The sequence below is a fragment of the Gambusia affinis genome, linkage group LG08, assembly GCF_019740435.1.
Source record: "Gambusia affinis linkage group LG08, SWU_Gaff_1.0, whole genome shotgun sequence".
Classification (NCBI taxonomy): domain Eukaryota; kingdom Metazoa; phylum Chordata; class Actinopteri; order Cyprinodontiformes; family Poeciliidae; genus Gambusia; species Gambusia affinis.
In genome coordinates, this window is record NC_057875.1 from 29,090,857 (window position 1) to 29,118,673 (window position 27,817).

At 49.9% G+C, this 27,817-nt stretch overlaps 3 protein-coding genes and 1 long non-coding RNA gene across 8 annotated transcripts; all 4 read right to left on the reverse strand.

Moving 5' to 3' along the window:
- Positions 1–4,059: 4,059 nt before the first annotated feature.
- Positions 4,060–5,172, reverse strand: LOC122836032. Its single transcript, XR_006371389.1, has 3 exons — positions 4,879–5,172; positions 4,667–4,764; positions 4,060–4,122 (listed from the first exon to the last, which is right to left on the reverse strand). It is a non-coding gene; the product is annotated as an uncharacterized LOC122836032 (long non-coding RNA).
- Positions 5,173–5,818: 646 nt separating this feature from the next.
- Positions 5,819–11,531, reverse strand: LOC122836034 (phospholipid phosphatase-related protein type 3-like). Of its 2 annotated transcripts, none has more exons than XM_044125672.1 (8): positions 11,334–11,531; positions 10,467–10,575; positions 9,927–10,112; positions 9,717–9,843; positions 9,446–9,641; positions 9,319–9,376; positions 9,054–9,227; positions 5,819–8,885 (listed from the first exon to the last, which is right to left on the reverse strand). In XM_044125672.1, the coding sequence occupies exons 2-8, from the start codon at positions 10,569–10,571 to the stop codon at positions 7,566–7,568; spliced, it is 2,166 nt and encodes a 721-aa protein (XP_043981607.1). In that variant the 5' UTR covers positions 10,572–10,575; positions 11,334–11,531; the 3' UTR covers positions 5,819–7,565. The 2 variants fall into 2 exon arrangements, with proteins under 2 accessions (XP_043981607.1, XP_043981606.1); XM_044125671.1 differs by having other exon boundaries at positions 10,737–11,403.
- A 708-nt stretch (positions 11,532–12,239) lies between these two features.
- On the reverse strand, positions 12,240–17,181 carry LOC122836033 (mediator of RNA polymerase II transcription subunit 16-like). Its single transcript, XM_044125669.1, is given in 19 exon segments — positions 12,240–12,471; positions 12,552–12,635; positions 12,706–12,922; positions 13,140–13,332; positions 13,427–13,560; positions 13,629–13,839; positions 13,909–14,115; positions 14,195–14,403; positions 14,475–14,630; positions 14,702–14,807; positions 14,882–14,956; positions 14,958–15,035; positions 15,150–15,232; positions 15,235–15,421; positions 15,486–15,655; positions 15,807–15,914; positions 16,002–16,186; positions 16,647–16,723; positions 16,809–17,181. Coding segments are annotated over 17 exon segments (2,487 nt in total). The 5' UTR covers positions 16,144–16,186; positions 16,647–16,723; positions 16,809–17,181; the 3' UTR covers positions 12,240–12,344.
- A 2,055-nt stretch (positions 17,182–19,236) lies between these two features.
- On the reverse strand, positions 19,237–26,686 carry LOC122836035 (mitotic interactor and substrate of PLK1-like). Of its 4 annotated transcripts, none has more exons than XM_044125673.1 (6): positions 26,523–26,686; positions 25,302–25,400; positions 24,626–24,670; positions 21,645–23,526; positions 20,427–20,632; positions 19,237–19,491 (listed from the first exon to the last, which is right to left on the reverse strand). In XM_044125673.1, exons 1-6 carry the CDS (start codon positions 26,661–26,663, stop codon positions 19,402–19,404), a joined length of 2,463 nt encoding a protein of 820 aa, XP_043981608.1. In that variant the 5' UTR covers positions 26,664–26,686; the 3' UTR covers positions 19,237–19,401. The 4 variants fall into 4 exon arrangements, with proteins under 4 accessions (XP_043981608.1, XP_043981610.1, XP_043981611.1 ...); XM_044125675.1 differs by having other exon boundaries at positions 25,503–26,627; XM_044125676.1 differs by lacking the exon at positions 24,626–24,670 and having other exon boundaries at positions 25,503–26,627.
- Positions 26,687–27,817: the final 1,131 nt, after the last annotated feature.

The window sequence follows — 27,817 nt, forward strand, 5'->3', positions numbered from 1 at the left end:
GACAATATACAGATGTGTAAGAAGTTTCGTAATTATAGGTTAAAGCATGGCTTGGGGCTGGTCATTTAAATTTTTCTAGGGGGCGCCATAGAGAAATTAAGCCACGCCCACCAAATTTTATTATGGATTCCTGTCTTGGGGTGGATAAAGATCCATCCTAGTGAGTTTGGAGAAGTTTGGCCCAAAACTGTGGAATTCAGAGCCAAACGCATTAGAGGTCACTTCGCCACGCCGCCACGCCCACCTGCGCCATCGAAGCCGGTCGGGGCTGGAATCCAAAATACAGCCACATGTTTACTGTCTGTTAACACAGTTTCAAGTTGATTAGTTCAAAGGTGTAAGATAGCGACCGCTCAGAGTAAAACATGACACTTCCTGTTCTCAGGGGGCGTGGCCTTAGTAATATCATCATTTCACCACAGGGTCTTTTAGGTCAACCCACGATGACCAATCACTGAAAGTTTGGTTCCTCTGAGAGTTTTAGTGAAGGAGTTATAACTGTTTTGAGTTTCGTGGCGAGTCAGTGAACTTTGACCCCTGCTATCCCCCCTTCAGCATGCTCAAAAACTCACCATTTTGATAACTTTGAATCGCCCATGCCTTCTGATCAGACTCACCAAGTTTGAAGCCGATCAATCAAAATCCCTAGGAGGAGTTCGATCAAATACCAATGCTGTAAATGGCCAAAATGGGGTCAAAACGTGACCTTCAATCAAAAATGGCCGACTTCCTGTGATACTTGCAGTATGACATTAATTGTAAATTCTGAGCATCTTGGGGAGCTCTACAACTGTACCAAATTTCAAGTCTCTACGACAAAGTAAGTGAATAGCAAAGGGTCCTTTGAAAATTGCTAGTTGGCGCTGTTGAGCCATTTTTTTTTAGATTTTTGCGTCGACCTTAAAATACGTAAATTTTAAACATTCTCTATGTGTCTGCCAAATTTGGTGAGTTTTTGAGTATGATAAAGCCTCCAAAAAGGCAATTCATTTGGAGGGAAAATAATAATAATAAACAGTACAAAAACAATAGGCCTTCGCAGCGCTTTGCTGCTCGGGCCTAATAATAAACAGTACAAAAACAATAGGCCTTCGCAGCGCTTTGCTGCTCGGGCCTAATAATAAACAGTACAAAAACAATAGGCCTTCGCAGCGCTTTGCTGCTCGGGCCTAATAATAATTAAAGCTGCAAGCAGCCTCGTGCGGCCCTCGCAGCAAGCGCTGCTCCGGCTCACTGGCCGCCGCGGAAGCTCTCGCGCCGTTTCCAGAGCCGGCGCCCGCTCGCTGCAGCGGGAGCCGTCGCGAACCTTCCCCGCCCGATCGCCCGCCAGAAGACACGTGAATGCGTTCGGCAGCGCTCCCCGACGACTCACAAAAAATCTGGCGCAGATCGGTCCATTTACGGCGGAGATATAGCTGATGGATTCACTTAGGGGGCGCAGTGGAGTCAAATTACATTTTAAAACATTTGAGCTCTTTAAAGGCTACCACATTCATGTGTGGAGTAACAGTGACACCAAGAGGCCTTAAAGGGAATTACACATATTTTTTTCTAAACAGTGAACTTAAATCAAAATTAACAGAAAACCTGTTGAATTTAGAACATGGCTCCAAGAGACTTTTTTGTTCGTCCTGAAAGAATACACATATGTACCAAGTTTCGTAATTCTAGGTTAAAGCATGGCTTGGGGCTGATCATTTAAAATTTTCTAGGGGCCGCCATAAATACATCAGGCCACGCCCACCAAATTTTATTATGGATTTCTTTCAGGGGGTGGATAAGGATCCATCCTAGTGAGTTTGGAACAGCTTTGCCCAAAACTGTGGAAATCAACAATGGCAGCGGCGTTAGAGGTCACTTCGGCACGCCGCCACGCCCACCTGCTCCATCCAAGCCGGTCGGGGCTGGAATCCAAAATACACCAGCATGTCTTCTGTTTCTGGAAAAACTTTCAAGTTGATTAGGTCAAAGGTGTAAGATAGCGACCGTTCCCAGTAAAACATGACACTTCCTGTTCTCAGGGGGCGTGGCCTGAGTGATGTCATCATTTGACCACAGGGTCTTTTAGGTCAACCCATGATGATCAATCACTGAAAGTTTGCTTCCTCTGACAGTTTTAGTGTAGGAGTTATAAGAGTTTTATGTTTCACGGCAAATAGTCAAAGTTTGACACATAGCCACGCCCACATACTTTGACGTACGAGAATTCCTTTGATAACTTTTCATCTTTGATGCCTCAAGTGTGTGCTGAGCGATTTTGAAGTCTGTATCTGAAAAACTGTAGGAGGAGTTCGATCAAATACGAAGGCTGTAAACATCAAAAATTGGGTCAATTTTGGAACTTCATTCCAAAATGGCCGACTTCCTGTTGGGTTGAGACCATTGCTCCAAGAGACTTTTTTGTACATCAGGACAATATACAGATGTGTAAGAAGTTTGGTAATTCTAGGTTAAAGCATGGCTTGGCGCTGATCATTTAAAATTTTCTAGGGGGCGCCATAAAGAAATTAAGCCACGCCCACCAAATTTTATTATGGATTCCTGTCGGGGGGTGGATAAAGATCCATCCTAGTGAGTTTGGAGAAGCTTTGCCCAAAACTGTGGAATTCAGAGCCAAACGAATTAGAGGTCACTTCGCCACGCCACGCCCACCTGCGCCATCGAAGCCGGTCGGGGCTGGAATCCAAAATACACCCACATGACTTCTTTCTCTGGAAAAAGTTTCCAGCTGATTAGTTCAAAGGTGTAAGATAGCGACCGCTCAGAGTAAAACATGACACTTCCTGTTCTCAGGGGGCGTGGCCTTAGTAATGTCATAATTTCACCACAGGGTCTTTTAGGTCAACCCACGATGATCAATCACTGAAAGTTTGGTTCCTCTGAGAGTTTTAGTGTAGGAGTTATAACTGTTTTGAGTTTCGTGGCGAGTCGGTGAACTTTGACCCCTGCTATCCCCCCTTCAGCATGCTCAAAAACTCACCATTTTGATAACTTTGAATCGCCCATGCCTTCTGATCAGACTCACCAAGTTTGAAGCCGATCAATCAAAATCCCTAGGAGGAGTTCGATCAAATACCAATGCTGTAAATGGCCAAAATGGGGTCAAAACGTGACCTTCAATCAAAAATGGCCGACTTCCTGTGATACTTGCAGTATGACATTAATTGTAAATTCTGAGCATCTTGGGGAGCTCTACAACTGTACCAAATTTCAAGTCTCTACGACAAAGTAAGTGAATAGCAAAGGGTCCTTTGAAAATTTCAAGGTGGCGCCGTTGAGCCATTTTTTTTTAGATTTTTGCGTCGACCTTAAAATACGTAAATTTTAAACAGTCTCTATGCGCCCGCCAAATTTGGTGAGTTTTTGAATATGATAAAGCCTCCAAAAAGGCAATTCATTTGGGTGGAAGAAAAATATAAATAATAAGAAACAGTATGAAAACAATAGGCCTTCGCAGCGCTTTGCTGCTCGGGCCTAATAAACAGTACAGATACAATAGGCCTTCGCAGCGCTTTGCTGCTCGGGCCTAATAAACAGTACAAAAACAATAGGCCTTCGCAGCGCTTTGCTGCTCGGGCCTAAAAATAATTAGAATGTGTCTGAAGCTCATAACAGCTATAGAGACAAGCAGACAGTTTCAGCTCATGTCTGACACCTACAGGTCAAACTGTGTAACTGCAGGATGCAGCTTTAGACAGATGTCGGCCCTGACCAGAACCAGATCAGAACCATGTGAGCGGCTGCAGCCAGCTGGAACCACCCAACCCAGTCCAGGTGGGACATCTCACCTTCAGCAGGACGAAGAACTCAAAGACTCTTCTGAAGGAGGGCGGGAAGAGCCGGGCGTAGGTGACAGCCATCTTGAAGAAAAGGGCGTGGAAGAGGCGGTCACGCACATTGATGAGCGGGTTCTGGTTGATGTTGGGGTTCCGGATCCGGTTGGGCCCAATGTTGTTGTTCAGAGGAACGTTGTTGTTGTTGGCCTGGTTCTCCGACATGACGGCGGCCGCTGCAGGACTCTGTTGCTCCCAAACCCGTTCCTAGGTCAGCATGGTTCTGGCCTACTTCATGAAGGTGACTCAGATTCAGTTCCAGCAAAACCGACCCGAAACCTGGATCCACCTGGAAGGTTCAAACACAACGCAGTTAATGACTGACTGGCCCTCAGTGCCAGAACCGGCTCAGGGTTCTGGTTCTGGTTAGCTTTGATGCTTTTATCACATTTTATATTTTCAGTTGCTGCAAAAAATAAAGCTGAACCCGGAAATCCAAATCCTGAACAGACTGACCCAGACTGGTTCTGGAAAAATGACCTCTGACCCAGACTGGTTCATCTCACTGTTACCGTGGCGACTCTCCACCACACATTAATGTGTGCCTTGGTGAAATTTTCTGGTTGCTACGGTGACCATGAAACAAGTGATGGGCCAGCTGATTCCTGGTGAGGTGCTTTGGCAGAATGTGGGCGTGGCCTGGAAGCTGATGGTTTGTAGATGTTTAAATGCTACCAATGTTTTAGTTCTGGACAGGTTCGGATAGGTTAACGTCAGACAAACCCGTCTGACCCGTTCCAGGGACACACAGAACCCGAACCAGAACCGGTCGATAAACGCATCTGGATTAGAACCGCTACTGGTTCTGGTGGGTTCGCTGTGGTTCTGCTTACCTGGCCAAGTGTTAGAGGGTCTCTACAGGTATTTAGAGTCGGGATGTTGTTCCATCAGGTAAGGAATTCAGGTGTTCCTCAGGATCTTCTGCTAAGGTCTGCGAGGAGCAGTAGGTAAGGGAGGGTCAGGGGTCAGGGGTCACTGCTGAGCGTTAGGGGTTGTAAGCCCTCTGACAGGTCAGAGAGGGAACGTGTAGGTGCGTCAGACTCACCTGTCAGTGAAGTTTTCCTCTCGATGTTTTCATCGGCAGGAAGCTAGCTGTTAGCTCGATGCTAACTGGAAGGACCGGACCTGAAGCTCGACAAAGCCCCGCGTTAGCGCTCGGCTGGCGTCTCGGAACCGACAGAGGAGCGGCTTCAGGCGGATCCAGAGGGCAAGGGGGGCGGCGGGGAGCCGCTCAGAGAATCCGGGAGTAGCGATCCGCTCCGAGCAGCAGCTACAGCTAACGGCCGCTGCTATTGCCGAACCACAGCCGGAAGTACGGGTCCTAGGAGCGGAAAGAGCCTAGTATGCCCTGAGCACTGCCTGACAGGCGGCGGGGAACGTTATTCCTGAATTCGGACTGATCGGAAGTTTTTAAGGCAGTTATTGGGAGTAGTGACCTATAAATTGGTCCCCAACCTTTTATTACCACGGATCGGTCAAGACTTGGCAATTTTGACCGCATTTTCGCAGCCTGTGGGATTTTCCCTGCCTGAGAGAGACAACGCAGCCTGTTGGGGACTGTGGCTCTTTGGTAGTCTTCTTGCAGTTGGAAGGTTGTAGGTTCGATTCCAGTTTCCTCCTGCCACATGTTGATATTCCTCTGGGCAAGGCACTTAATCTCAAACTGCCTACTGTATCGGTGTATACATAGAACGGACATATTTAATTATTTCTTGCGTGGCCCAGTACCAATTGGTCCACGGACCGGTACTGGCCCGCGGCCCGGTGGTTGGGGACCACTGCTATGAATGACAGAGTGGCTTGATTAACCCTGAATGTTGTCTGACAGGCAGCTTACAGAATGAGCTCTGAGTAGATTACCATGGGGACTGTTCACTGGAGGTCTGTTGTTGTAGATCTGCTGCCCTAGATCTGTTGTTCTAGATCTTCTGATCTAGACCAGCTGCTGTAATGCTGCGTGTTACGGTGAATGAGGCGCCGTCAGGCTGGAAGAACGTTTTTATTGTGACTCTTTATCATGGAGAGAACAAAGCATGCAGCAGCACCATCCTCACACACGGCTTTACAGATGGAAACAGGATGAAATCACATGCAGCAGCAGGGACACCCTGTCCACCTGTCCTTAGGTAGGTGCAGACGGACAGGTGGACGGTCTGAGTCCCGCTGAGAAAAGCAGCTTCACAATAAATCACTAGAGAACGACAGTCACGTGACTCAGGCCGTCAGCCAATCGACATCCGGCACGGAGCGCATTACCACAACCAGACGTTACCATAGCGACCGAACTGTCGCCCTGGCAACAAAGCTGTTACCATGGTGACATCATGATATTTTTTTTTATGAATGTGCTTGAGTTTATGTGCGGAGTTTAAGGAAGATTTCTCCTCTGCGTCTGTCGTCATGGCAACAGACACATCCAGGCAGGTGAGAGATCACAGCAGGAGCTTTAAAGCTGCAGCAAAACTTTTACACACAATATCACCGATGAGCTCCTCTCTGTGGTCCCACTGCCATCTGCAGAAATGCACTGCTACCACTCAAACAACCAATGAGAGCCAGAGGGAGGGTCTTAGCGCTGCCAATCAGGCTCATGAACAAGCATGTTCACACCTTCCCTTGTGCCAAACAGCCTAATGTCAAATAAACTTAACCTAAATTATTGTTATCATGGTGACTATGCTATCTGCATTGGCGGCTGGCTCCGCTGCAGCGCATACACAAATGTGATTGACAGCGCTAACACCCACCTCCTGACTCTGACTGGTAGTTTCTAACTGAGTTGTGTATTCTGTAGTTGGCACTGGGAGCAGGCAGAGATTATCTGATGACAGTGTGAACAAAAACAGAAAAAAACATTTTATTAAAGTTACAAACTGCAGCTTTAAGCTACTCATCTTTTGGATCCAGAGTTCTGGTTCTGGTTTTCTGCACTTCCAGAGGAAATTGTTTAAATTTCTGGATGTGACCTATGACCTCAGACACTGTTGATGCACGTTTCTGGGGGTGAAAAGTCCAATACTGTGTCCATATGTCATACCGTCACTAAGGTGACCAGGCCAATAACGCCACCAATTTGCCACTTTAACTGCAATAAAGCTAACAGATCCAACTTTGCTGACATCACTTCCTGTTAGCACACTGAGAGAAACAAAGCTGTTGCTGGTAGCAGGGAGTCGACCACGCTGACCGTGAAGGTCAGCTGCGTTTGGTTCCAGTAACCCAAAATCCCTTTCCAATGTCGCAAAGATGTTTTTGAGTCGATAACATTGAAACATTTTGCTGCTAACATTAATAATTTCTTCTCCTGCTGGCAAAACAAACGTTCCTCAGTAGAGCTGCTAACGTAGCAACCCATGCTAACATTAAAACGGATTGTCAGTTTCATGAGAGGAGGCATCGCAGGAAACGTTTCACTCAAAACCAAACAGCCAACCAAGAGCAGCTGGTAGCCAGTAGCTCATGTCTTCAAGATTCCTTTATGGTCTCAGTATTGGACAAATATGTTTTTATTAGCTAAAAACTTTGCTGGATCTCTGTCAGGTTGCAAAGCTGTTAGCTTTATTGCCTCTAAAATGGCCAAAACCAAGGTGTCTCTGTCCCATCCAGGTGTCTCTGTTCCGTCCAGGTGTCTCTGTCCAGGTGTTTCCGTTCCGTCCAGGTGTCTCTGTCCAGGTGTCTCTGCTCCGTCTAGGTGTCTCTGTCCTGTCCAGGTCTGGTCCAGGTGTCTCGGGGTTATGGTTGGTCCTTGAACCTCCGTCCCTGTAAACTCTTGTAGTAGTTTTCCTGTTCAGTGTGGTTGCGGATTTCTCGATCCAGCAGAACTAGCGCCGTTTTGCGTCTCATGGCCATTTCCCTACGCTGAGCGTCCGCCGCCATCTCCACCTGCTGGGCGGGGTCGGCGGCAGGCGAGGCTGAGCGGCGCGGGCAGAAGCTGCTCGCATGGGCCGTCGGGTCCGACCCGGTCAGCCTGTTGAGGCCGTAGGATTCTCGTGGGTCGTCTCCATTGGATACATGGCCCCACTCCCAAGGGTTTCCTTTTCCAGCAAGGGGTGGGGCTTGTGGAAGGGGCGGAGTTTGCACAACAGGATGGTAGGGGGCGTGGGCGTCCACGGTGATGATGCCTGGTCCGTCTCGCTGGCGACAGAGTGGGGAGTCCGTGTTGGAGGAGGCGACGGAGCCAGTGGAGGCGCTCTCGGAGGAAGAGGAGGGAAGCAGACCCTGCTGCTTGGACAAGGCGATGACCTGCATGAGGCGTGGCTGGCTGGCAGTGCCGCGGCCAGCAGCCTCCCCGCTGGTCTTCTCCCGGATGGCGAGCCACTTGGCCCTGGTCAAGGCGCTCTTTGGGGACACCGCTGGGGGTCCGGCTTCAGGGATCTGAGGCGGTCTGGGCGTCGCCACAGCTTTGGCACCACCTGGAGGAGGGATGGGGTTGCGACCTGAGCCCACCCTCACGCAGTGCACCGAAGGTTGGTAGATGGGCGCCTGAGAACCGGCATCATCCGTCCCCATAGAGCTCGCCTCCGAGCCATCCTCACTGGGCTCGAGGTCCCTGTCCTCACAAGGCCCTGGGCCGCGCATCTCCATTGACTTCTGCTTCCACTCTGAGACCAGCTGCTGGGATCTCATAGGGTCCACCGGGACCTGCACCGCCTTCAGCCGCCGCTGCACCGTCGCTGCCGGGGCCTCGCCGGCACCCAGAGGGCCGTTGATGTTCACACTTGTTCTGGGAAGGGTGTTGCTGAAGGTCAGCATGGTCTCCTTCCCCATAGGGCTCCGAGGGGCCAGCAGCTCCACGTCCACGCTGGCCCTCTTCAGGCCCTCCACAGAGCCCTGCTCCCTCTGCAGCGGCCCCAGGCCCTCCATGCGCTCCAGGGGTGCCGGCGCTGGCGCAATCTCGTCATTGCTCTCCGAGGCTGAGGCGGGACCCTTGTTGTACACCGAATCGTGTCCGCGCTCTGTCAGCGCCCGCAGCGGGTCCTCCACCGGCAGCGGAGGGGACGGAGCCTGAGCGCACTCATCAGAAGACCTGAAGTTGGCGACGGCGTGAAGCGCCTGGAGAACAGGAACAGGAGCAGCGCATCAGAACAGGAAACAGTCCCAGGCAGACAGGTGTCTAACTTTGAGACACCTGAACACCTGCCGCCTCTGCAGCGCCGCACAGAGTTTCCTGCTAAAGTTGCCATGACAACTGCAGCTGAGCTCACATATGTGGGGTCTCACCAGGTACGCGGCGATGAAGGCACCGATCAGGAAGCCCACGTAGACGTCGACGGGATGGCTGCGATGCTGCGTGATCTGAGTGAGGCCCGTCAGCACCGCCGCCATGGCAAATGCAAAGACCAGGACCGGCTTCAGCAGCTTGGTGGAGTCGGAGATGGTGGAGTTAAAGTACATCTGGGAGGTAAAGGGGGAGACAGCAGGGACAGGACCAGTCAACCTTTAGAGATGGAACTGGGAGGACAGGTTTAGATGGTTCGTCACTCACCGAGACGTAAACGGCGGCGAAGGCCGACAGAGTTGCATGCTGAGAAGGAAACGTCCTCCTGCCAGAGAGACATCAACAATCAGCCTCTACCTCGAGAACACGACACAAACAGGAGGACACGCCACACCTGGCCGCCATGATGGCATGCTGGTCGTGACCGGAGCAGATGTCTCTGGTGATGTAAGCGTTCTGGTCACACGACCCGCCGGCCAGCGTGTAGTTGGGCTTACAGACGGTGAGGAAGAACGGGGCGTGGTAACCCGTCGCCAGCTGGATGATGTCAGTGAGCAGCGCCGTCGCACAGAGCCCAAACACATGCACACCTGGGACAGGTAGACGGGTAGAGAGACAGACAGGTGGACAGGTAGACAGGTGAGGCAGTCAGGTGAGTGTCCTACCTACGAAGCGGACGGTTCTCCTCAGGAAGGAGTTGAAGCTGCAGCCGCCGGCGTTGATGCTTCCTTCTGCTCGGTGGATCTTCAGGCGAGGCTGCAGGCAGTAAACCGCCGCCTCCACCAGCATGATCTGACACACAAAACAAACGCAGCTTAGCTGACCCGGGTCAGGTTCTTGGTCTGCGAGGTCACTGGGTGGGTGTGGCCTCATACCGAGGCGGCCGGGCCGGCGAAGGCGAGGCTCAGCAGCATCAGCAGCGGAATCAGCTCGTCTCCTCCGTCTACGTACGGCATGCTGAGGGCCCGGTCGCCACAGCGGAACCCCGCATGGGCCGGCTGCACCGCGTCCGTCAGCTCCAGGAAGTACAGCGACACCATAGAAGAAGCCACGATGGGCAGCTGCAACCAGAACACACATAGTCAGGTTTTCTTCTGGTCCAGAAGCAGATGGGGGCCCGGAAGCAGAACCTCTCTGCAACTTCTGGACCGGATCTGCCGTCACCCGTGAAAGACTGAGCAGAAAGAGCAAATCAGGAAAATCTCATGAAGGTAATTATGAAATAAATGTTTATTGAACATCAGATCTCTAAAGACTTTGATGGTTAAAGACAATCTGTGATCCTGAGATCAATCGGTTGTGTCTCTGATCGATTGGTTCTGTCTGCATGTTGGTATAGATATTTAAGTTTCTCTAACTGATGTTCATAGTTTTTAATAATTTAGCTCTATCTTTATCCCTGGGTGACCTCTGACCTCGACAAAGTAGAAACATGGCAGGAGAGTCAGACTGTCTTTAGGAGCCTTCTTCTTCATCTTCTCTGTGGACGAGGAGCTCATCATCATCATCATCATCCTCATGAACCTGGAGCACACACACACACACACACACACACACACACACACACACACACACACACACACAGTGAGATGTTTCAGCTCTAAAACTTTCTTTGGGGTCGTGCTGAGCGATTTCTGTGGTCATGCTGCTACCAGCTGCTCTCTCCTGCTGTGCATCACACACACCTGGAGTCCAGAACCAGAACCCAGCCAGGAACCGGGTCACATGAACAGAACCTGCAGCTCATCTACCCCTCTGTCTGCAGAACTTCCTCCAGAACCGGGTCACCGCCTGCAGTCCAACATGGACCTGCTGGGCCCGATCACATCCAGACAAATCAACACCAAACACAGGAAGGGTTCTGGTTCTGGGTTCAATGCTGTTTGGGTCCAGTTCTTTTATTCTTATTTGTGTGTTTAGACCTGGACTGGTCGGTCCCACCTTCAACTGTTTGATCCCGTGAGATCGGCCGGAACCGAGCTGGTTCTGGATCAGTGCCACACTGATCAGAGATTCTGCAGGACCGATCCAGTCAGTAATCACTGTGCTAGACACTCTGGAGGAGGGGGGGGGGGGGATTCTTCATCATCTTCATCCTCCCCCGCGCTACGACACTCCGACCAATCAGAACCCAGAACCCGTCCGGACAGGCAGACAGGCAGGTGAGACAGGTGTTCCCGCAGACCGGATCATCTGGACTTGGAACGTTCTGATTCCGATTTGCAGCGCGTGTACATGCACGGATAAACACTCGTGCACGCAGCAGAGCGGTTCGGTCTCACCTCAGATCACGGACCGGTTCTGGTTGTCTCTCTCCCGGTACCGGCCGTTTCCGCAGAGCTGCGGGCTGCGGTCCAGTTAATTCGGCTGCTGCTGGCTCCGGTTCCGATCTAAACCCATCAGGTGCTGGTTCAGACAACGTTCCTCCGCAGAACCGTGAACGTCTTTCTGTCTGCGGGCGATGCGGCGGCGCTGGCGGGGGCGAGCTGCGCGTGCGAGGGAGGGAGAGAGAGAGACAGAGAGAGAAAAGAGGGGGAAAGAGAGAGAGAGAGAGAAGAGGGGGAAAGAGAGAGAGAGAGAGAGAGAAGAGGGGGAAAGAGAGAGAGAGAGAGAGCGCCACTTGACTGTTCCGTGAAACACTGAAGCTGATCAACAGAACGGTTCTGGTGGTTCTGCTCCAACCCCCCAGTTGAGTTCTTTCTGCGAGGATCAGCCCGGTTCTGTTGGTGCTCTGACAGAGACCTGTGTTGGTCTGTGGTTCTAAAATGCTGGTCCAGGTTTCACCCACCCCCACCTGTTGGCTGGGTTAGGCTTTATATGGAAGTCTATGGAACACCAGTCTGATGCTTCATCTGGACCAGAACCAACTGATCTGTTTACAGCAGAACTCGAGTGGGAGTAGATTCTAGTTGACCCTATTGCCAGGTGTTGAAAAGGTCATTGCTAGGTGGCTAACCCCATTGATAAGTTTGGTTGACCCCATTCCCAGTTGAGGCGCCTGCCTAGCCCGGCGCCTGCCGCTAGCCCGGCGCCTGCCGCTAGCCCGGCGCCTGCCGCTAGCCCGGCGCCTGCCGCTAGCCCGGCGCCTGCCGCTAGCCCGGCGCCTGCCGCTAGCCCGGCGCCTGCCGCTAGCCCGGCGCCTGCCGCTAGCGTGCTCTGTTCCTAACCCTCACTGAGACGACAGCGAAGAAGTTTGATGCTTTTATTAGAAAACAGGTTTTATTTACAGAACACAGGGGCCGCTGAAGCAAACAGGAAGCAGGAGCTTCCTTCAGACATCATCTCCATGGCTATCAGGTGAAGATGGGCGGCATCCTCCTCCACAGACCTCCACACAGGCAGTTCTTGATCCAGCGCTGCTCCCACTGCTTCATGGCGTTGGTCTTGTTGGGGGAGCGAAGCATTGTCACGCAGCCACACCTGTAGGGGGCGGCGTGTCACAGGTTAAGGGCGCTCCGAGTGATCGGGTTCTGCAACGACATCACTTCCTGTGGACTCACCTGGTGCAGGCCTTGCTCTCCTCGGTGGGGCTGACACCCATGTGAATGCAGCGCAGGTTGTCCATCTTCTGAGCTCCAGGACTCCTGAACACAAACACAGGTGAGTTCACCTGCATCCAGAGTCCTGCGCTGCAATAGGCCAGGTAAGGTTTACCTGGTGAACATATCCAGGGGGGCGGAGCCTCCCACACCCTGCAGCGACGAGGCTTTCCCGAACTGCAGCCGCAGCGGCAGCTTCCCTTGCAGCTTCACGATGATGCCGTCGTTCACTGGGAGCCAGTCCATACTGGGAACCAGCAGCTGACTGGGCAGCAGGCAGCACTCGTCTATCAGGCTTTCGTCGGGTTCCTGGGGGGGGCCGTCGTCCCGCGCTGCCAATCAGGGGACAGGAGGCGGGGCTTAGCGTCAGGTGCCCATCAATGAAACCCAACATCTGATTTTTGTAAAACGACTCATAACACCACTGAAGCTTTGTGTTCCCCCAAGGCCCTGAACGCACCACCTGCCCTTCATGTGTATTCATACATATAAAGTGACATGCTGCACCAGGCGAGGCGCTAGGTGTGGTGTTGCGGCGGCGCGTCTTACAGCACAGCCACAGCTTGGTGAGCAGCCGGAACAGCAGCTGCATGCTGTCCTGGTTGTCTGACATGGCGGTGAAGGTGGGCAGGCAGCCGGGCTTCAGCAGGCCCCAGATCCGGATCATCACCAGCATCTCCCGCAGCATTCCCAGCGACGCCCCGTCTCTCATGAAACCGAACCCGGGCCGCACCGCCGAGCCCTGCAGGAGGAAAGGTCAGGGGTCAACGGCTCTCACCTTGGATGGACGAGGCAGCTGCAGGCTAAGCCGCCATGAGGCCACCCACCTGGCTCACCTGGTTGGGCAGGTTGGCCAGCAGGTAGAGGACAAAGTCTCCCACCCACTGAATGAGCTGCTGCAGGGACTGCAGGGGGGGCCCGTCCAGGACGAACTCCTCTGTCTTCAGGTTGATCATCACCTTATCAATATCTGAGGACACACGCCGTTCAGGTCAGACGCCGCTTGCCCGGCCCGGCGGCCGCTTGCCTGGCGCTTACCTGTGTCGGTGTTCTTGGCGCAGATCTCAGTCAGCCGGTCGCCCGGACTCTTGTCGGGCGTGTTGAGGACGTGTGGACGTAGCAGGGACTTCAGGGTGGAGCTGATAGCGATGAGCAGCAACTTGGCATGGAAGTCGCACGCCCGCGCCGCCGTCGCCGTGGAGAGTTTGCAGAGAGACGCCTTGACGGCTACGATACGTGTGGCCAGAACCTGCAGAGATCAGAGATCAGCTGAGAGAGGGGGGCGTGGCGGCGTGGCGGGCGTGGCGGCGCTGCTGACCTGCTGCAGCGCCTGGTTCTGCCGCATGTACTCCTCATGCAGCTTCTCCACCAGGTTGTGCACCATGCTGGGCTGCACGTGCAGCAGCACGTCCCACCAGTCATAGCCCGTCACCATGCAGTACTCCAGCAGGAACAGCAGGTGACGCAGCGTGGTGTTCATGTCCAGCACCTGGCCCATAGAGGGCGACACACGCAGCATGTGGAGCTGAGGACAGACAGCAGGACAAAAGGTTTCCTCTGAAGAGATTCAGCCTCCGGTGCCAACAGACAGAGACGGACCTCACCTTGCCGTGGCCGTCCACCCCGGCCAGCGCCAGCGAGGTCCAGGAGAACTGCAGCGCCTTGAAGTGGAGGGCGGGGCCGGCGGTACGCGGGCGCTTGATGGCGGCGTCGTCCCCGGGCCGCTGAGCGGCACCGTAGAACACGCCCATGGTGTGGAGGGACAGGCGGTGCAGGATCTGGATGCTGCCGTCGTGGAATGCCAGGGCCAGACCTGCAACCAGAACCAGACCCGGTCACAGAGGGCCGGGCCGAGGACAGGTCCAGGGTCCGCCGGATCCTCACCCAAGCCGGGACAGAACTTGGTGTCCGACGCCACCTTCAGGTCGGTGTTGGAGATGGAGATGGGCAGCTTGGGCAGCGCCACAGCGGAGACGCGCTCCAGGTCGCCAGTGGTTGTCAGGATGCGCCACTTCAAGATGGTCGGCTGCTTCTCGCCCACTGCGCAGAGGTCAGGAAGTCAGGGGTCGGGTCGTCAGGGGTCGGGGTTGGGACAGGGCGGTGGGTCTTACCGACTGGAGAGCGGTGCTGGAAGATGTTGTTGACAGGAAGTCCCTCCTTCCTGAGGGACCAGCACTCCACGATGCTACCGCTCTGATTGGACGCGCACAGCAGCACCTGCAACCGGACGAGTCGTCAAAGAGTGGCCGGTTCCCACCTGGCCGGCCCCGACCCGACCCGGTGGTGCTCACCTGCTCAGAGTTCTCCCGGGTTAGGAACTTGAGGTGCGTAACGGCCGGATATTTGTCCCACCGCAGCGGGTCGGTCGGTGGTGCAGCGCAGGAAGAGCGACGGCAGCAGCTCCGTGTCGATGCGGCACTTCTCGCTCACCACGCTCACCACCACCTGTGCACACACACAGGTTACTATAGCAACCGCCACCTGCACACACACCTGGTTATCGTGTGCCTCGCCTGAGAATCATGTTACAGTAGAAACAGCATTGCCTTCGGCCCTCACCTTGTAGAACTGGACCGGCGAGGAGCTGCTGCCGGTCGCCGCCACCACGATGTTCCCGCCACCGGTGAAGGCGATGTCGGCCAGCGGCCCGCACAGCGGCACAGGCTCTCGCTGGCCGTCAGCAGAGCGCCGCCCGGCTTCAGCAGCGAAACCGTCACCAGGCCGCTCACCGTCACCGCCAGCCAGCCTTCCATCGGCTTCCCGCCGAAGAGCGTCAGCGATGGTGAGAACTTGACCCGCGAGAACTTTTCTCCAAAGTTGGTGGAGCCAGACTGTGGCGAGAGGACAGGTAAGGCCCGGCTGGCGCCCCGCGTGGCCTCCGGGAAGTGACCTCACCATCTCTACATGCAGTGCCAGCTTGACGCCGTTGTGCAGCCAGCTCAGCGCCACGATGGGGTCTCCATCCACTGAGCTGCTCAGGGCGCTCTCCCAGCTGTTCACCAGGTGCTCTGACATCGACCAGCACTGGATCCTGCCGTCGCCGTCCGCCGACAGCAGGCGGGAGCCTTCAGAACTGGTCGGACCGGGTTAAAACACAGCAAGACACAATAGAGAACCAGGAAACATCAGAAACCTGCATTTAAAGCCCTGCAGAACTGGGTCAGAACTTGCAGGAGTTACAGAACCTGGACAACCGGTGACCTGGGTAAAGCTCACCTGATTGGTCCCACTCCAGACAGGAAATGACCTCTCTGTGGCCAGAATTGATGGAGAAAACGTCCCATGGATGCTCTGTGTCGATGATGTGGATCATGTGACTGACATCTGGAATATGAACAGGTTCTGATTAGGTCAGAGTGGGTTCTGATTGGGTCAGACTGGGTTTTTCCCGGGTCTCTGGTCCCTGCCTACCTTTGGTGTCGTCATCGTCGTTCTTCAGGTCGGTGGTGAAGGCCACCAGGTTCCTGCAGGACCAGGAACTCACCAGTGGGACGGACGGACAGTGGGTGCTCTTCGGACGCTTCTCCCAGTCACACACATAGGCCAGCTCCATGACTGAACCACAGAAGAAGAACCAAGACAGGTGGGCGCCTCACCTGAGAGAAAACAAACATCTGGTGAGGCTTTGTGTTCCAGATCAGGTCCGTTTACTGGTCCTGATCCTCGTAGGTCAATCATTCAGTTCTGGTGTAAACTGGGAAAGGCCCAGTAGCATTTGTCAGCAGGGGTCGCACTGCTTATGGAAACTGGGAAAAATAATAAATATACTATTTATAGTTATAATTATTTATTTAAAATTTAAATAAAATTATTTATTTAAAATTTATAATTATTTACTAAAAGAATTAATTTATATAATTAGAATTATATTAATAATATAATCTTTTTATAAATATAAAAATAATAAATATAAATAATAAATATACAAGCCCGTTCGGTTGATCAGAACCGAACGGGCTCGGTTCTGATCAATTCAGAATTCCCTTTAAAAGCTGCTCATTTAAGCCAGGTTGGGTCCGTTGGTTTGATTGGATTTTAGCAGAAATCTATACTTACCCTTTATAAGAACAGCCTTTTTAAAGTAAAACTGCAGCCGAATTGGACCCGTTCCCAGACCGAACCAGGTCCAGAAGCTGGAGGTGTTTAAAGTTCGCTGGTTAACTAGTTTAATTCAGTTTTTCAGCAGACGCTTGCATCTTGTAGCTGTTTTTAGCTTACCTGACTGATGAAGCGGCGAGAAAATAAAGAATCTTTTTCAGCCTCAGGAAAAAAACAAAACTGTAGAGGAAAACTTTAATATGAATTACAAGGCCGAACCAAGCCGGGTTTAGTAGAACTGAGGTCTAGTCAAAAAATGTAGCTAAAGATGTTGTAAAACAGCCCGACTCGGTCCCACCCCCAATCAAACTAAGGCTGTACAAACAGCTGCCTGAATGTAAAACTGGATTATTAAAGCATCTCCTCAACAAGTTTCACATAAGCAGTGTACCGTTTTTCTTTTGGCGTTAGGTTCAATTTCTTTATAGATAATTTCCATTACGCTCTGTTAAACCTGTCTGCTGATTACTGAAAAGGCGCCGCGGGCAGCCCGCACTCCACGGAGGACCCATGGACATAATGGGAGGACCATTTTGCCCTCTGCGCGTTCTGTCAGGCTCTTTCGGAAAACGTTTAAAGCGCTCATGTTTACCACCGTCCACCTGCTGGTGTTTTTTATTTGAACTTCTAGAAGACATTTGAGCAGAATAATATTTAAACACTTTAATATTAACGTACATGTTTTCATTCTGCTGACAAAACGGGCAATATCCATCAAACACCACAAAATCACATCTGAAACTCAGAACTCAAGAACCACTGTGATTCTTGAGAAGAGGGACAAAACATTTTCTATGGATAAAGCACAAAATTTGAATAAAACATACACAAAATATAATTTTTTTCAAATATTTGACTAAACTAACCTGGGCCATGTCAGCACAACAATGTATGTTTTCCGGGTGTTTGCTGAATAGTTTTTACTTTTAAACTTTGTAGTAGGTGGATGGTGTCTTTAAAATCCCTGTCCTGGAGCAGAACTCAATACATTATAGTAGTTTAAAACAATTAAAAGAATACTAAGATAATATATTATGACAATTAAGTATAAGTATTCAAATAAATAATTATAAAAGTATCAATAAATTGCATTAAAAATATTTTTGGGATATTTTCCAACTCAATTGAAATTTGTCCCAAGTTTTTGTCAACACTGTCAGACATAAAAAGAATGTAAAAAAAAAAAATCAGGCATTGTTGGGGGCATCAGAGCTTCTGAGGACCCCATGACGTCTTCCTTTTTCTTCTTTTGCTAATAGAGCTAGCAGCTCAAGTTAGCTTATGTTATTCTTTAGTTTTTTTCTTCCGTTTTATTCCTAAATTGTTCGTCACAACCATGATGTGTCAACAACATAACTAACAATTTACAAAACTGTTGAAATTTTGTGAATTTAATGCTTAATTTTAGTAAACTGTAAAGATTTCATGGACCCGATGAGCTACAATATGGGTTAGAATAACAGAGTAACATCATTTAAATTGAGTTAGTTTGGCATTTTGTCGACTCCATCAGAGTTTTTAACTGACATTGTGACTCTTTCAGCGATAATGTTGACAAATCTCTCTTAAATGTGCAGTTAATTCCTTTTAATGTATTTTGCATAAATGGCATTACTTCACATGTATCAAGTTTTTCTTTTTACTCCCTAGTTTGTCACCACCTTCAGTTCTGTCAACTCCATCAGATGGACTTTATGTTGTTTATTGTTTTATTTCTTTTGTTTCTTGAGAAGCATTTATCTGTAAAACTGAGTAAAAATATCACTAATAGAGTTATTAAAACATAATTTTATATTTATTTTTGTCAGATGGTTATGACAAAGTTCTGGGTCAGGTCCATTAAAAATTTAATTTTCAAAAAAATGTTGCAACTGGGAGCCTGTACCTTGGCATCTTTACATTTCCAAAACATTATTTGTCATATTTGTATACATAAGCTTGAGGAATAAAAAAAAAAAAATTGGGAACATTTAAACCTATTTTGTCCCACTTCTCAAGAATCACTGATATGTTGTTAATAGTCACACTCTGCAACATAAAAACAACAAAACCACCAGTCAGTATTGTAGATGTACTTATTCTTTATTTAATGAAGGAAAAAACTCATAGAGATTAAAATCCATTTTTTTTCAACATTACTGTGGGAGCATTAGCAGAATGCCTGTCAGTGAACAGGTTCTCCAACGCCCAATCAGAGTGCATCCTGCTGGTTGGGAAGGACTAGGGGTTACTTTGGATCATCTGCAAATGTGGTTGCTGCCGGTCTGGTGGAGAAATCCGAGGTTCTTAACATGGCTCCACCACCTGTGGGTTGGGTCAGTGATGTCACAGCAGGCTCTGACCTCAGCGTGGAAGAAGTTATGCTCTCTGCAAAGTGGGTCTGTTCTCAAGTCCAGAATCCACCCAGACAAACAGCTGAACTCCAACAATCAACGGATTTTAGGGTTTCATTTATTTTACTGCATCAATTTCAATCATGAACAGCTACTGACTTCCTGTTTAGTTTTGTCAAATTAAAATGTCAAAATCAAAATCCTGCTTAGCTCTCTGAGGTTAGACTGAAAGCGACCAGTTGTCTCCACTGGACGTCTACTCAGCAGCTGATTGGATCAGGTGAGAACATCCTGTCTATAAGGATCCATCATGATGCTGCTGACCCATGATCCTGCTCAGGATTGGTCCACACTTAGTTCTGGATCTGGTCCTGGTGGTCTCACTGATTGTCCTGGTTGGTGAACTGTCCAGCCTCCCACAGCAGCGCTCTCTGGTTCTTATGACGAACGACTCGAGTGGACTCCACCACCTGAGACAAGAGACAGAGGGGACATCATGGTGATGAAATCAATACATGTGGAACCAGTCAGTGAAGTCTTTCAAAGTAAAAGTCTTTAGTGTCAGGGTTCAAATAACTCAAACTCCTGAAGATTTCCAGGTTGATCCAGAAATCTAGACATGCTAACTAGCCACTTGCTAAACACATGTCATCTCTTCAGCCTTTGAGTTGAGAACCAACTGGGCCAGCGATCGCCTGTCCAGCAGAACCATCATTCAAAGTCTGACCGGGTTACAGAAAGCTTAGAGTGCTGATGGCTCAGACCCGGTAAAAGTTCAAAACCTTTTGGATTTAAACTCCTTTTATGACCACAGTTTCATCTCCACGTCTCCCTCTGCTGTAGGACCAGTCGGTCCGGAGAACTGGACCAACTGACAGTTCTGTTTGACCCGGATCTACGGAATTATTGCAGGAATCTTCAGATCTTCAGAATGTTGCTGAAGAGATGTTTAGGCAGGAATCACCATAGCAACCAATGACTCAACTTCTTCTTTGCATCATGGCTGCCTCCATAGACCCAGTAAACCCAAACCACTGGGTCAGAACCTCTTAAACAGACATCAATTGAGGACTAAACATTCTGGGTTCTACAGAAACTCTCAAATAGCTTTTTAGAATAAAGCTCATAGATTCTCTTCAAGGTAAAAGTACTGCTCTGTAATGGATTGGGCCAGGTTCTCCAGAGGTTCTGTGGACACCTTGAGTCTGTTGATTATCTTGTGTTCTAGCTGGGGTTGGTTCTGTAAATGGTGTAACTGGTTTTTATCTTGCACCATTTCAGGGTCTCCAGTGCTTACCTCATTGTTGATGTCATCTGGATTCCTGTACTGAAAGACAGAAACATCTTCAGACAGGAAGTCCCACCTCTCAGGCTGAGACTACCAAAATAAAAGTAGGAGACTCACAGCGCTCTCTTCCAGCTTCAGCTTGGCTCGGTGTTCCTCAAAGTCCTGCAGCAGCGTCTCCGTCAAACCTCGAAGAACCGTCCGGACTGCCAGTGGGGAGGAAGAGGCCGGGGACGCTGAGGAGGTCCAGGGCTTAGCAGTGACAAGGGAGGCGGAGGGCAGCAGGACGCTGAGATGAGAAGAGGAGGACAGCCTGGCGGGTTTCTCTGAGACACAGGAAGGAAGCACAACGTATACATTAGCAGGCATGCTAACACACAACCTTGAGGGATACCTGAGACATTAACCACAAAGTGGCTGTGAGCAAATAGGACGTCCATGTTCTGGTTCTAGAGGAGTTCTAATGCCTCCTTAGAACCTGCTTTATGTCCATCAACAGTTAACCTGAATAAATCTCCAACACTCTACTGCTGGGAGACACTGCCCCCCACAGGCCACCCCAGGAAGGACAGCCCTGTTCTCCTTGAAGGAGGTGTGGTGTTCCTGAGGAGGCCATCATACAGAGACTGGACTCTGAGTCAGAAACTGTTACTAATTGACTCGGTCTGCTGGACTCTAGCCTCATTAGGTTACTCATTGTGTCGCCAGTTTGACCTGGAGCAGGCCCGGTTCTGGCCTAGTCTGGACCTCCTGGGAAACACCAACCCAGTATCAGAACCTTGAAAAACTATCAAGCTGAGGCTTCCCATAAATATGGCTCAGGGTTCTTTAAAAATGACAGACCTTAGCAGCAGCCCAAAGGAACCAGCAGTGAGACTCTTGATCCCAGACGGTTCCCTGATCTGAACACTGAGATAATGTTCCTCCACTAACTGACAGCAGGAACATCAGGATGCTCACAGGAGAATACTGATCCGGCGAAGGGAGCTGAAGTCAAGGGATCTGTCCCCAATCCGAGGGAGATCAGCTGGCTTCACGGCCAGGCATGTGCAGGGCGGGGCGGAGTGAACAATGCCTCCTGCGGTGTCACCCCACCGACCAGTTTCCTCTACCCGTTGTGTGGGATGAGCTGGATGAGGATGGAACAGCTTGGTGAAAATGGCCAAAAATAATTGACAGGACAGTGAACATCAGCAACCTTTTCCAAAACCGCCTCGGGTTCAATTCATCTCAGTGACAATAGATCCAATATCACGCCTGAATGTAAATATTTCTATTTCTCATTAAAACTGAAACTAAAAAGCCGGTGCCATTAAACTTAGGACAGGAACCTGGTACCTGTTTTAAGTGGTGGGTAGAACTGCCTCATGGCCGTCCTGGATGCCTGTTCTGCCAGAGGAGCCGGAGAGAAGATGGGTCGACTGGTTTCCTTCATGGACTCCCTCAGCTCTCTCAGCTCCTGTTCTCTTTTTAGAGCTTCTTCAATCTCCTTCTCAATGAAGTCTGGAGCTCCTTGCCCTCTGGACTGCAGGCCTGTGGCCCTCCAGCTCTGAGGGAGCTCTAGTTCATGTAGGGTTGTTGGTGTAAGGGAGGCAGGAGGGGAGGAAGCCATTTGTTTTCTGCCCTCAGAGTCCCTTGGTGAGAATAAGGAGGTGGTTGGGTTCGTCTGGAAGAACCAGGACTCATTAGGATGTCGGTGAGGACAACATGGAGAGAGGAACACTTCGTCTGCTCCAGAATCGGACTCAGGCTTGTCTCCTGAGTGTGAGTCAGCCTCTTCTCTCTTGTACCCCAGCTGTGGAGGAGGAGCTCTGCCATCTGGTTCCTGGATCTCAGGTTGCTGAGGGCCCTCCTCCCTTTGGTTTTCCCTTTGGGTTTTTCTGTGGAGGATGAAGCTCAGTGGATTCTTCTCAAAGGTTCTGTCAGGTGTCAGGGACAGCAGTGAACGTCTGGTTTCAATTCTGACCATCTCCGCTTGACCACTGCTGTGCTTCAGGCCTCGAGATTTCCGTAGCTCTGCCTCACGTTCCTGAGTTAATCGGATCTCCCTATCAATGGGGGTTTCAGGGAACACCTTGGATTTCTTGCAGTGATCAAGGAGGCCATCATCACTGGCATAGCCTCCAGCCACTTCTACTGACAGTTCCTCTTGGCCAGAGTCTTCAAAGATGCTACTCTCTCTACTCAGACTGCCATCGGATCGGAGCACTGTCACACTCCTCTGAAGATCCATCTCATCTCCACCTGCTGGTCTAAATGGAGTTGTGTTATCGACTGCCTCCATGGCACCATAGACCTTCACCTTCCTTGACACATAAGCATTAGAATCCAATTCTAGAGTCAAGTCTGACAGGATTCTGGGTGACCGGACAGGACTGAGCATCTGTGCCAGTTGGTCTTGCTCTATCTGTAGAAACTTCTGTCGGGCTGCACCAAAGTTGATCTGCTCCTTCACCACGGCCCCTGGCACAGCAGTTTGAGGAGGTTCTGGTCTGGAGAGAGCAGGACTGAAGCTCAAACTGAACCCCTCTATCAGTCTATCTGTGGACAGGATGGGGTCCAGAACCTCCGCTTGGTTCTGTGGTTCTGGTTGGCTCCTCCTAGGAGCCTGGCTGTGGATGATCATCTTACGAAGCTGCTTTTCCTCATCCTCATCTATGATTTTCATCCCGTTGTTGGGATCCACCATATACTGATAGTCTCCATTGCTCTCTGAGAACAGACTCTCTGGCTTCTTGTTGCTGCTGTAGGTCTGTAGTTTGAATCCTTTCTCTTTCTTCAGGACGGCCAATTGAGCCTGGCGCTGTGGTGACACCATCCAGGCTTCGTTCATCTCCGCCTCCGGACTCCTGGGATCCTCCACAAAGGAGTAGAAGCCGCTCTGAGAGCTGGAGCTGCTACCAGGACTGCTGGGCTGCCATTCGTCACTGCTAGAGTCCCCATCCTGCACCGTGACATGCTGGACTTTGACTAGGCCATTCCGGGTTCTGTCGTTTTCCTGGGAGCCAGAGTCCTGGTCCGCCAGGCCAGGAGCAGGCCCAACAATGGTTCTCAGGTCTGAGGGCTGCAGTATGGGGGACAGAGGCTTCAGCACCCACCTCCTGGGGGAGCTGTCCATGCCTGTAGGGGGCGTTGTGGAGCCACAGGGGGGAGAACCGTCTCTGGATCTCTGAGAACTTTGTGGGGACCAAGCAGGCAAACAAACTTCGGTGGAGAGTCTCTGAAACAACAGCAAAGACAGTTACTGAAGCTCAGAAGCAATAAACTGATCAGCAACACCCAGGCAGTCCTGGGGGCCGTTTGCAAAGCATTCTGGGATCTGTAGTCCCCATAGAGTCTGAGCCAGGCTGGGAGAAATGAAACTGAAGTCACAGAGCAAAGGAACGTCTGACTGATCAGAGATGAGTTTAAACCCTAGAGAGGAGCGGCTCGGATCACCTGACGCAACAACCCGTCTCTTATCAGACTAGCCCTGCAGGTCCAGAGATAAACCTGCTGATACTGGCGGTTCTGATGGACCCGCTCCAGGTGTTGAAGGCAGCTGTTCTTACAGGAGCTTTTAAACTGTGAGGATCTACACTGGTTTCCACTTCAACAGTCCCAGTAAGCCAGTCTTAAACTGGATCTCATGCTGGTTCTGTTGGTGGTTGACCCACAGAATCCCCCTTACTGGGTTCGGCCCGAGTGTGTTTAAATCCAGAATCCGACTCAGTTCACTGACATCTAAACTGGTTCAACTCATCCACTTTGAAACTGGTTTCATACTGAATTCTACAGGGTTCTGGACTGATTCTGTTTCCTCTGGTTTCAAACTGGATTAGATCCATCTGCACTGGTTTCATGCTGCTTTTGAACTGATTCTGGACCGTTTCCATTTAAACTGCCTCTATACTGGTTTAAACTGGTTTGATTTTTCATTATTTTGTACAGGAGTTGGTTCTTTGGAATAAATTGGTATTAAATCTGGATCAGAACTGTCTAATGAGACGGTGAGAACCCGGACCACCAGAACATTCAGAACATTCAGAACATTCAGAACATTCAGAGCCGCAGCTCCGCCTGCGAGTGGCTGATAAGACGCCGCTCCCGCAGCTGGAGGCTGATAAGCAACCGCCCGCTGAGCTGGGTCAGAACCAGTGTATGTGTTCCTGTCTGTGTGTTTTTGCGTGTATTCCTCTGTATGTATGTGTGTGTGTGTTCCTGTGTGTGTGTGTGTGTTGTTTCTGGATCGAGCCGAACCGCAGCCCCGCCCCCTTACGGACCCAAAGATCTGGTCAGCCTCTGGCCTCAAATCACCTGAACAACAGAATCTTTCTTACCTTGATCAGCGTCCAGCAGCAGCCGCAGGTCTGAAGAGCAGCTGCCTGAGGGGACGAAGGTCGTTGTGAGGCCCCGCCCACTCACAGGCCCCCGCCCACCCATAGCCCCGCCCACCTGCTCTCCTCAGCAGGTGGACTCTGGATCATCACCATGGAGACAGTCGGGCTTTCTGGGTTCTGAGAGCAGGGTTTCCTAGGCCTGGTCCTCCAGGCTCACTGCAGCCAGGTGATTTCAGTTGACAGGTGTTTGCTGTCTGCTGAATCAGGCATAATGAAGCTGGGAAACAGCTAAAACATGCAGGGCAGTATTTTTTCTTCTATCTCTTTTGCTAGTTGCACAGCTAAAGCTAAAGGCTATGACACATTAGGGAACGCTCTTTTTAGGGCGTAGCTTAGATAGAGGCTAACAAAATGAATGCAAAACTTTTGTTTGATACCATTTTGTCCTGCTAACTCCTAAAGGTAGGAAAAGAAATGGACCAGCTGTATTTTGATATTAATAAATAGAAATTATGAATTCAACTCCCTGACTCTTTTTCAACCTCATACATCAAGAACTCAGGATGGAGGACGAATAATTCTCCACAGCAGTGAGCCTGGAGGCCCAGAGAACCAGGGGAACCCTGCCCCCTGCTGGACCGGCAGCGGTACTGCATCAGGTTGTTGGCAGCCTCACCTTGTTCTCCGAGTCCAGACTGAGAGCCAGAACCTTCCACGGTGGAGTGTACTGGAACATTCTGCTGCTCCAACTGGACCTGGCCTGTTCTTGCTGGTGCTGGTTAAAGACAGAAAGAGTCCACAGAGGGGAATGTGGACATTTATTAAATAGAGGAATTATGTATATAAGTTGCACATGTACCAGTACCGGTATCGGTACCTGCTGTAAGTTCTGCTCAGAGCTCCAGGATGATCAGTCTGGATGAATCTAAACGCTGATAAACCAGCAGATCAATCTGATCAATCTGATCTCTGATCAATGGCTCCATGTTCTCCTCAGGTAGCGGCTCACCTGGATGCAGCTACTGATGGACCTGTGATTGTCTCCACACCTGATCAATAATCAAACTGTCTGATCAGCCCTGGTTTCTCTTTAGGGACAATAAATAGATTCATTCAGACCAGGAGTTTCATCTTTATGAGACTCAAACTGAGCAACATGATTGTTGACGTTGGACTGAGGTTTTCACATCCTTTATTTCTATTTTCTGTATTTTCTGTTGGCTTATTCTCTGAGGATAAACGGGTTCAGTTTCATTGTTTATGTTTAAACAATAAAAGATTCATAAGTTTGATGCTTCTTGGACTAAATAACTGAATCAAGTCAGGTTTCAGTGTATTTAGGTGAGTTTTGATGCCTTCTAGTTTTTTGTTGTCTGTGTTAAAAGTGGCTGCTGCACATTTTTACTGCAGGTAAAAAGTTTATCTTTATACAAACTTTCACACCATGTTCATTTCATACATGTTGCCTTTTTGTAAAATATGGCGCCACACATTTTTTGTGTGTATGCACACTTTATCAGGCCCTGAGGGTTTTTTTGCGCCGACTTTTCTGTTTTTGTGTGTGAAAGCTGCGCAGTGTTTAAAACAGAGTTCAGCTCTGGTTCTGAAGCTGAAGGACCTAACGACAGGTTCTGCTGGTTCTGGTTTATGTTTGGTCTGCTTTCCCAGGGTGTTCTGCTCTTCATGAAGGTTTTGGTTTCTTTACTGTCGGAATCAGAACCAAGCCCAGCCATCAGACAGATAGAGATTCAATAAAATTTAAACCGTCAGCTCTGATTGGTTGAGGCAGAAAATAAACAGCAAAGGAACGACAGGCTAAAATCGATTAGCAACACAGGTAGCTGACATCATCATGATGTCACACAGGTAGGAACACGGAAAGACAAGCAGGACTCACCAAAGATCCACCAGACAACTCAGAGCGACGAGAGAGTGTGTGTGTCTGTGTGTGTGTGTGTTGCTGAGCAGGGGAATTAGACAGGAATTCTGCTGATCGACAGAAACACAGACACAATATTTGCCCCCCCAACCCCCGCATTACCCCTCCCCCAACTTGCCCTTATGTCAACACACACACACAGGTTTGTATTTCTATCTATGTCGGGACACACTGAACTGGATCCTCAGCGGGTCCAGACGTTCCAATTCTGACCCTCATGGGTCTTAAGGATTTTATCATCATGATTCCTCACATTTTTATCATCAGAAACTATGAAGTCAGGACTGAACTGTAACACACGCAGCTGCCTGCAGGTGGCAGCAGCTGGACTTCATGACAGATGAGATTAAAAATGGGAAAATATCCTACTGCGCTGCCAGCAGCAGCCTGAACCGTTGCTACCAGGCAGGATGGATCCACGCTTTCATGTTGTTGATGCCAAGTTGTGACCAGACCCTCTGAATGTTGCAGCAGAAATCCAGACTCATCAGATCAGGAAACGTTTTTGCAATTTTCTGTTGTCCAGTTTTGGTGACAATTGTGTGAATTGTAGCCTCAGTTTCCTCTTCTTTGCTGACAGACAGTGTGGTCATCTGCTGCTGTAGCTCATCTGCCTCAAGGTTCGACGTGTTGTGCGTGCAGAGATGCTCTTCTGCAGACCTCGATTGTAACGAGTGGTTATTTGAGTGATGCTTGGCTTGAACTGCAGCAGATCATGTTGGCCATATTTACATGCCTAAATGCATTGAGATGCTGCCATGTGATTGGCTGGTTTTACATTTGCATTAATGAGAAGTTGGACAGGTGTACCTAATAAAGTGGACAGTGAGTGAGTGTAGATTTAGGTCATGTAATTAGCTCTACACCCTTCAGAAAATGAAAACATTATGTTGTTTTATTACAGAATTTATTTTCTATGGTGCCAGTAATGCCAGAATTAATAATAAATAAAGACTTTGTTCTATTCTGACTTAGTGATGAAATTATATTAGTTGTGTTACCAACCCACCCCACTAGAGGCAGTAATAGACCCAAAAAGATGCAACTAGGGAGCAGATTTAGAAGTACACAGAAAGATACAGAATTTAAAATCTGTGAGCTGAGCAGAAGTAAATAAAAGAGAGAAGTTCAAATACATGCTGGGAGTGAAAAATCCTTCCTAAAGATGAAGATATATCACAGGTTTAAAGAAAAAGTAAAAACGGAGACCATGGATAATATAGGAAATAGCGCCCCCTTCATTTCTGGAGTGT

Bases quoted from the DNA above. Each gene is read 5' to 3' on its own strand.
- LOC122836034 (XM_044125671.1), bottom strand. From the start codon at position 10,798: ATGAGCTGCAGGTTCTGTTCATGTGACCCGGTTCCTGGCTGGGTTCTG. The intron at 9,642-9,716 runs GTAGGACACTCA...TACCTGTCCCAG, and splicing joins GAGAACCGTCCGCTTCGTAG to GTGTGCATGTGTTTGGGCTC. The intron at 8,886-9,053 runs GTGAGACCCCAC...CCTGTTCTCCAG, and splicing joins CCTTCATCGCCGCGTACCTG to GCGCTTCACGCCGTCGCCAA.
- LOC122836035 (XM_044125673.1), bottom strand. From the start codon at position 26,663: ATGCGGGGGTTGGGGGGGCAAATATTGTGTCTGTGTTTCTGTCGATCA. The intron at 25,401-26,522 runs GTGAGTCCTGCT...GTCTTTAACCAG, and splicing joins AGTTGTCTGGTGGATCTTTG to CACCAGCAAGAACAGGCCAG. The intron at 19,492-20,426 runs GTGAGTCTCCTA...CTCTTGTCTCAG, and splicing joins TGAAGCTGGAAGAGAGCGCT to GTGGTGGAGTCCACTCGAGT.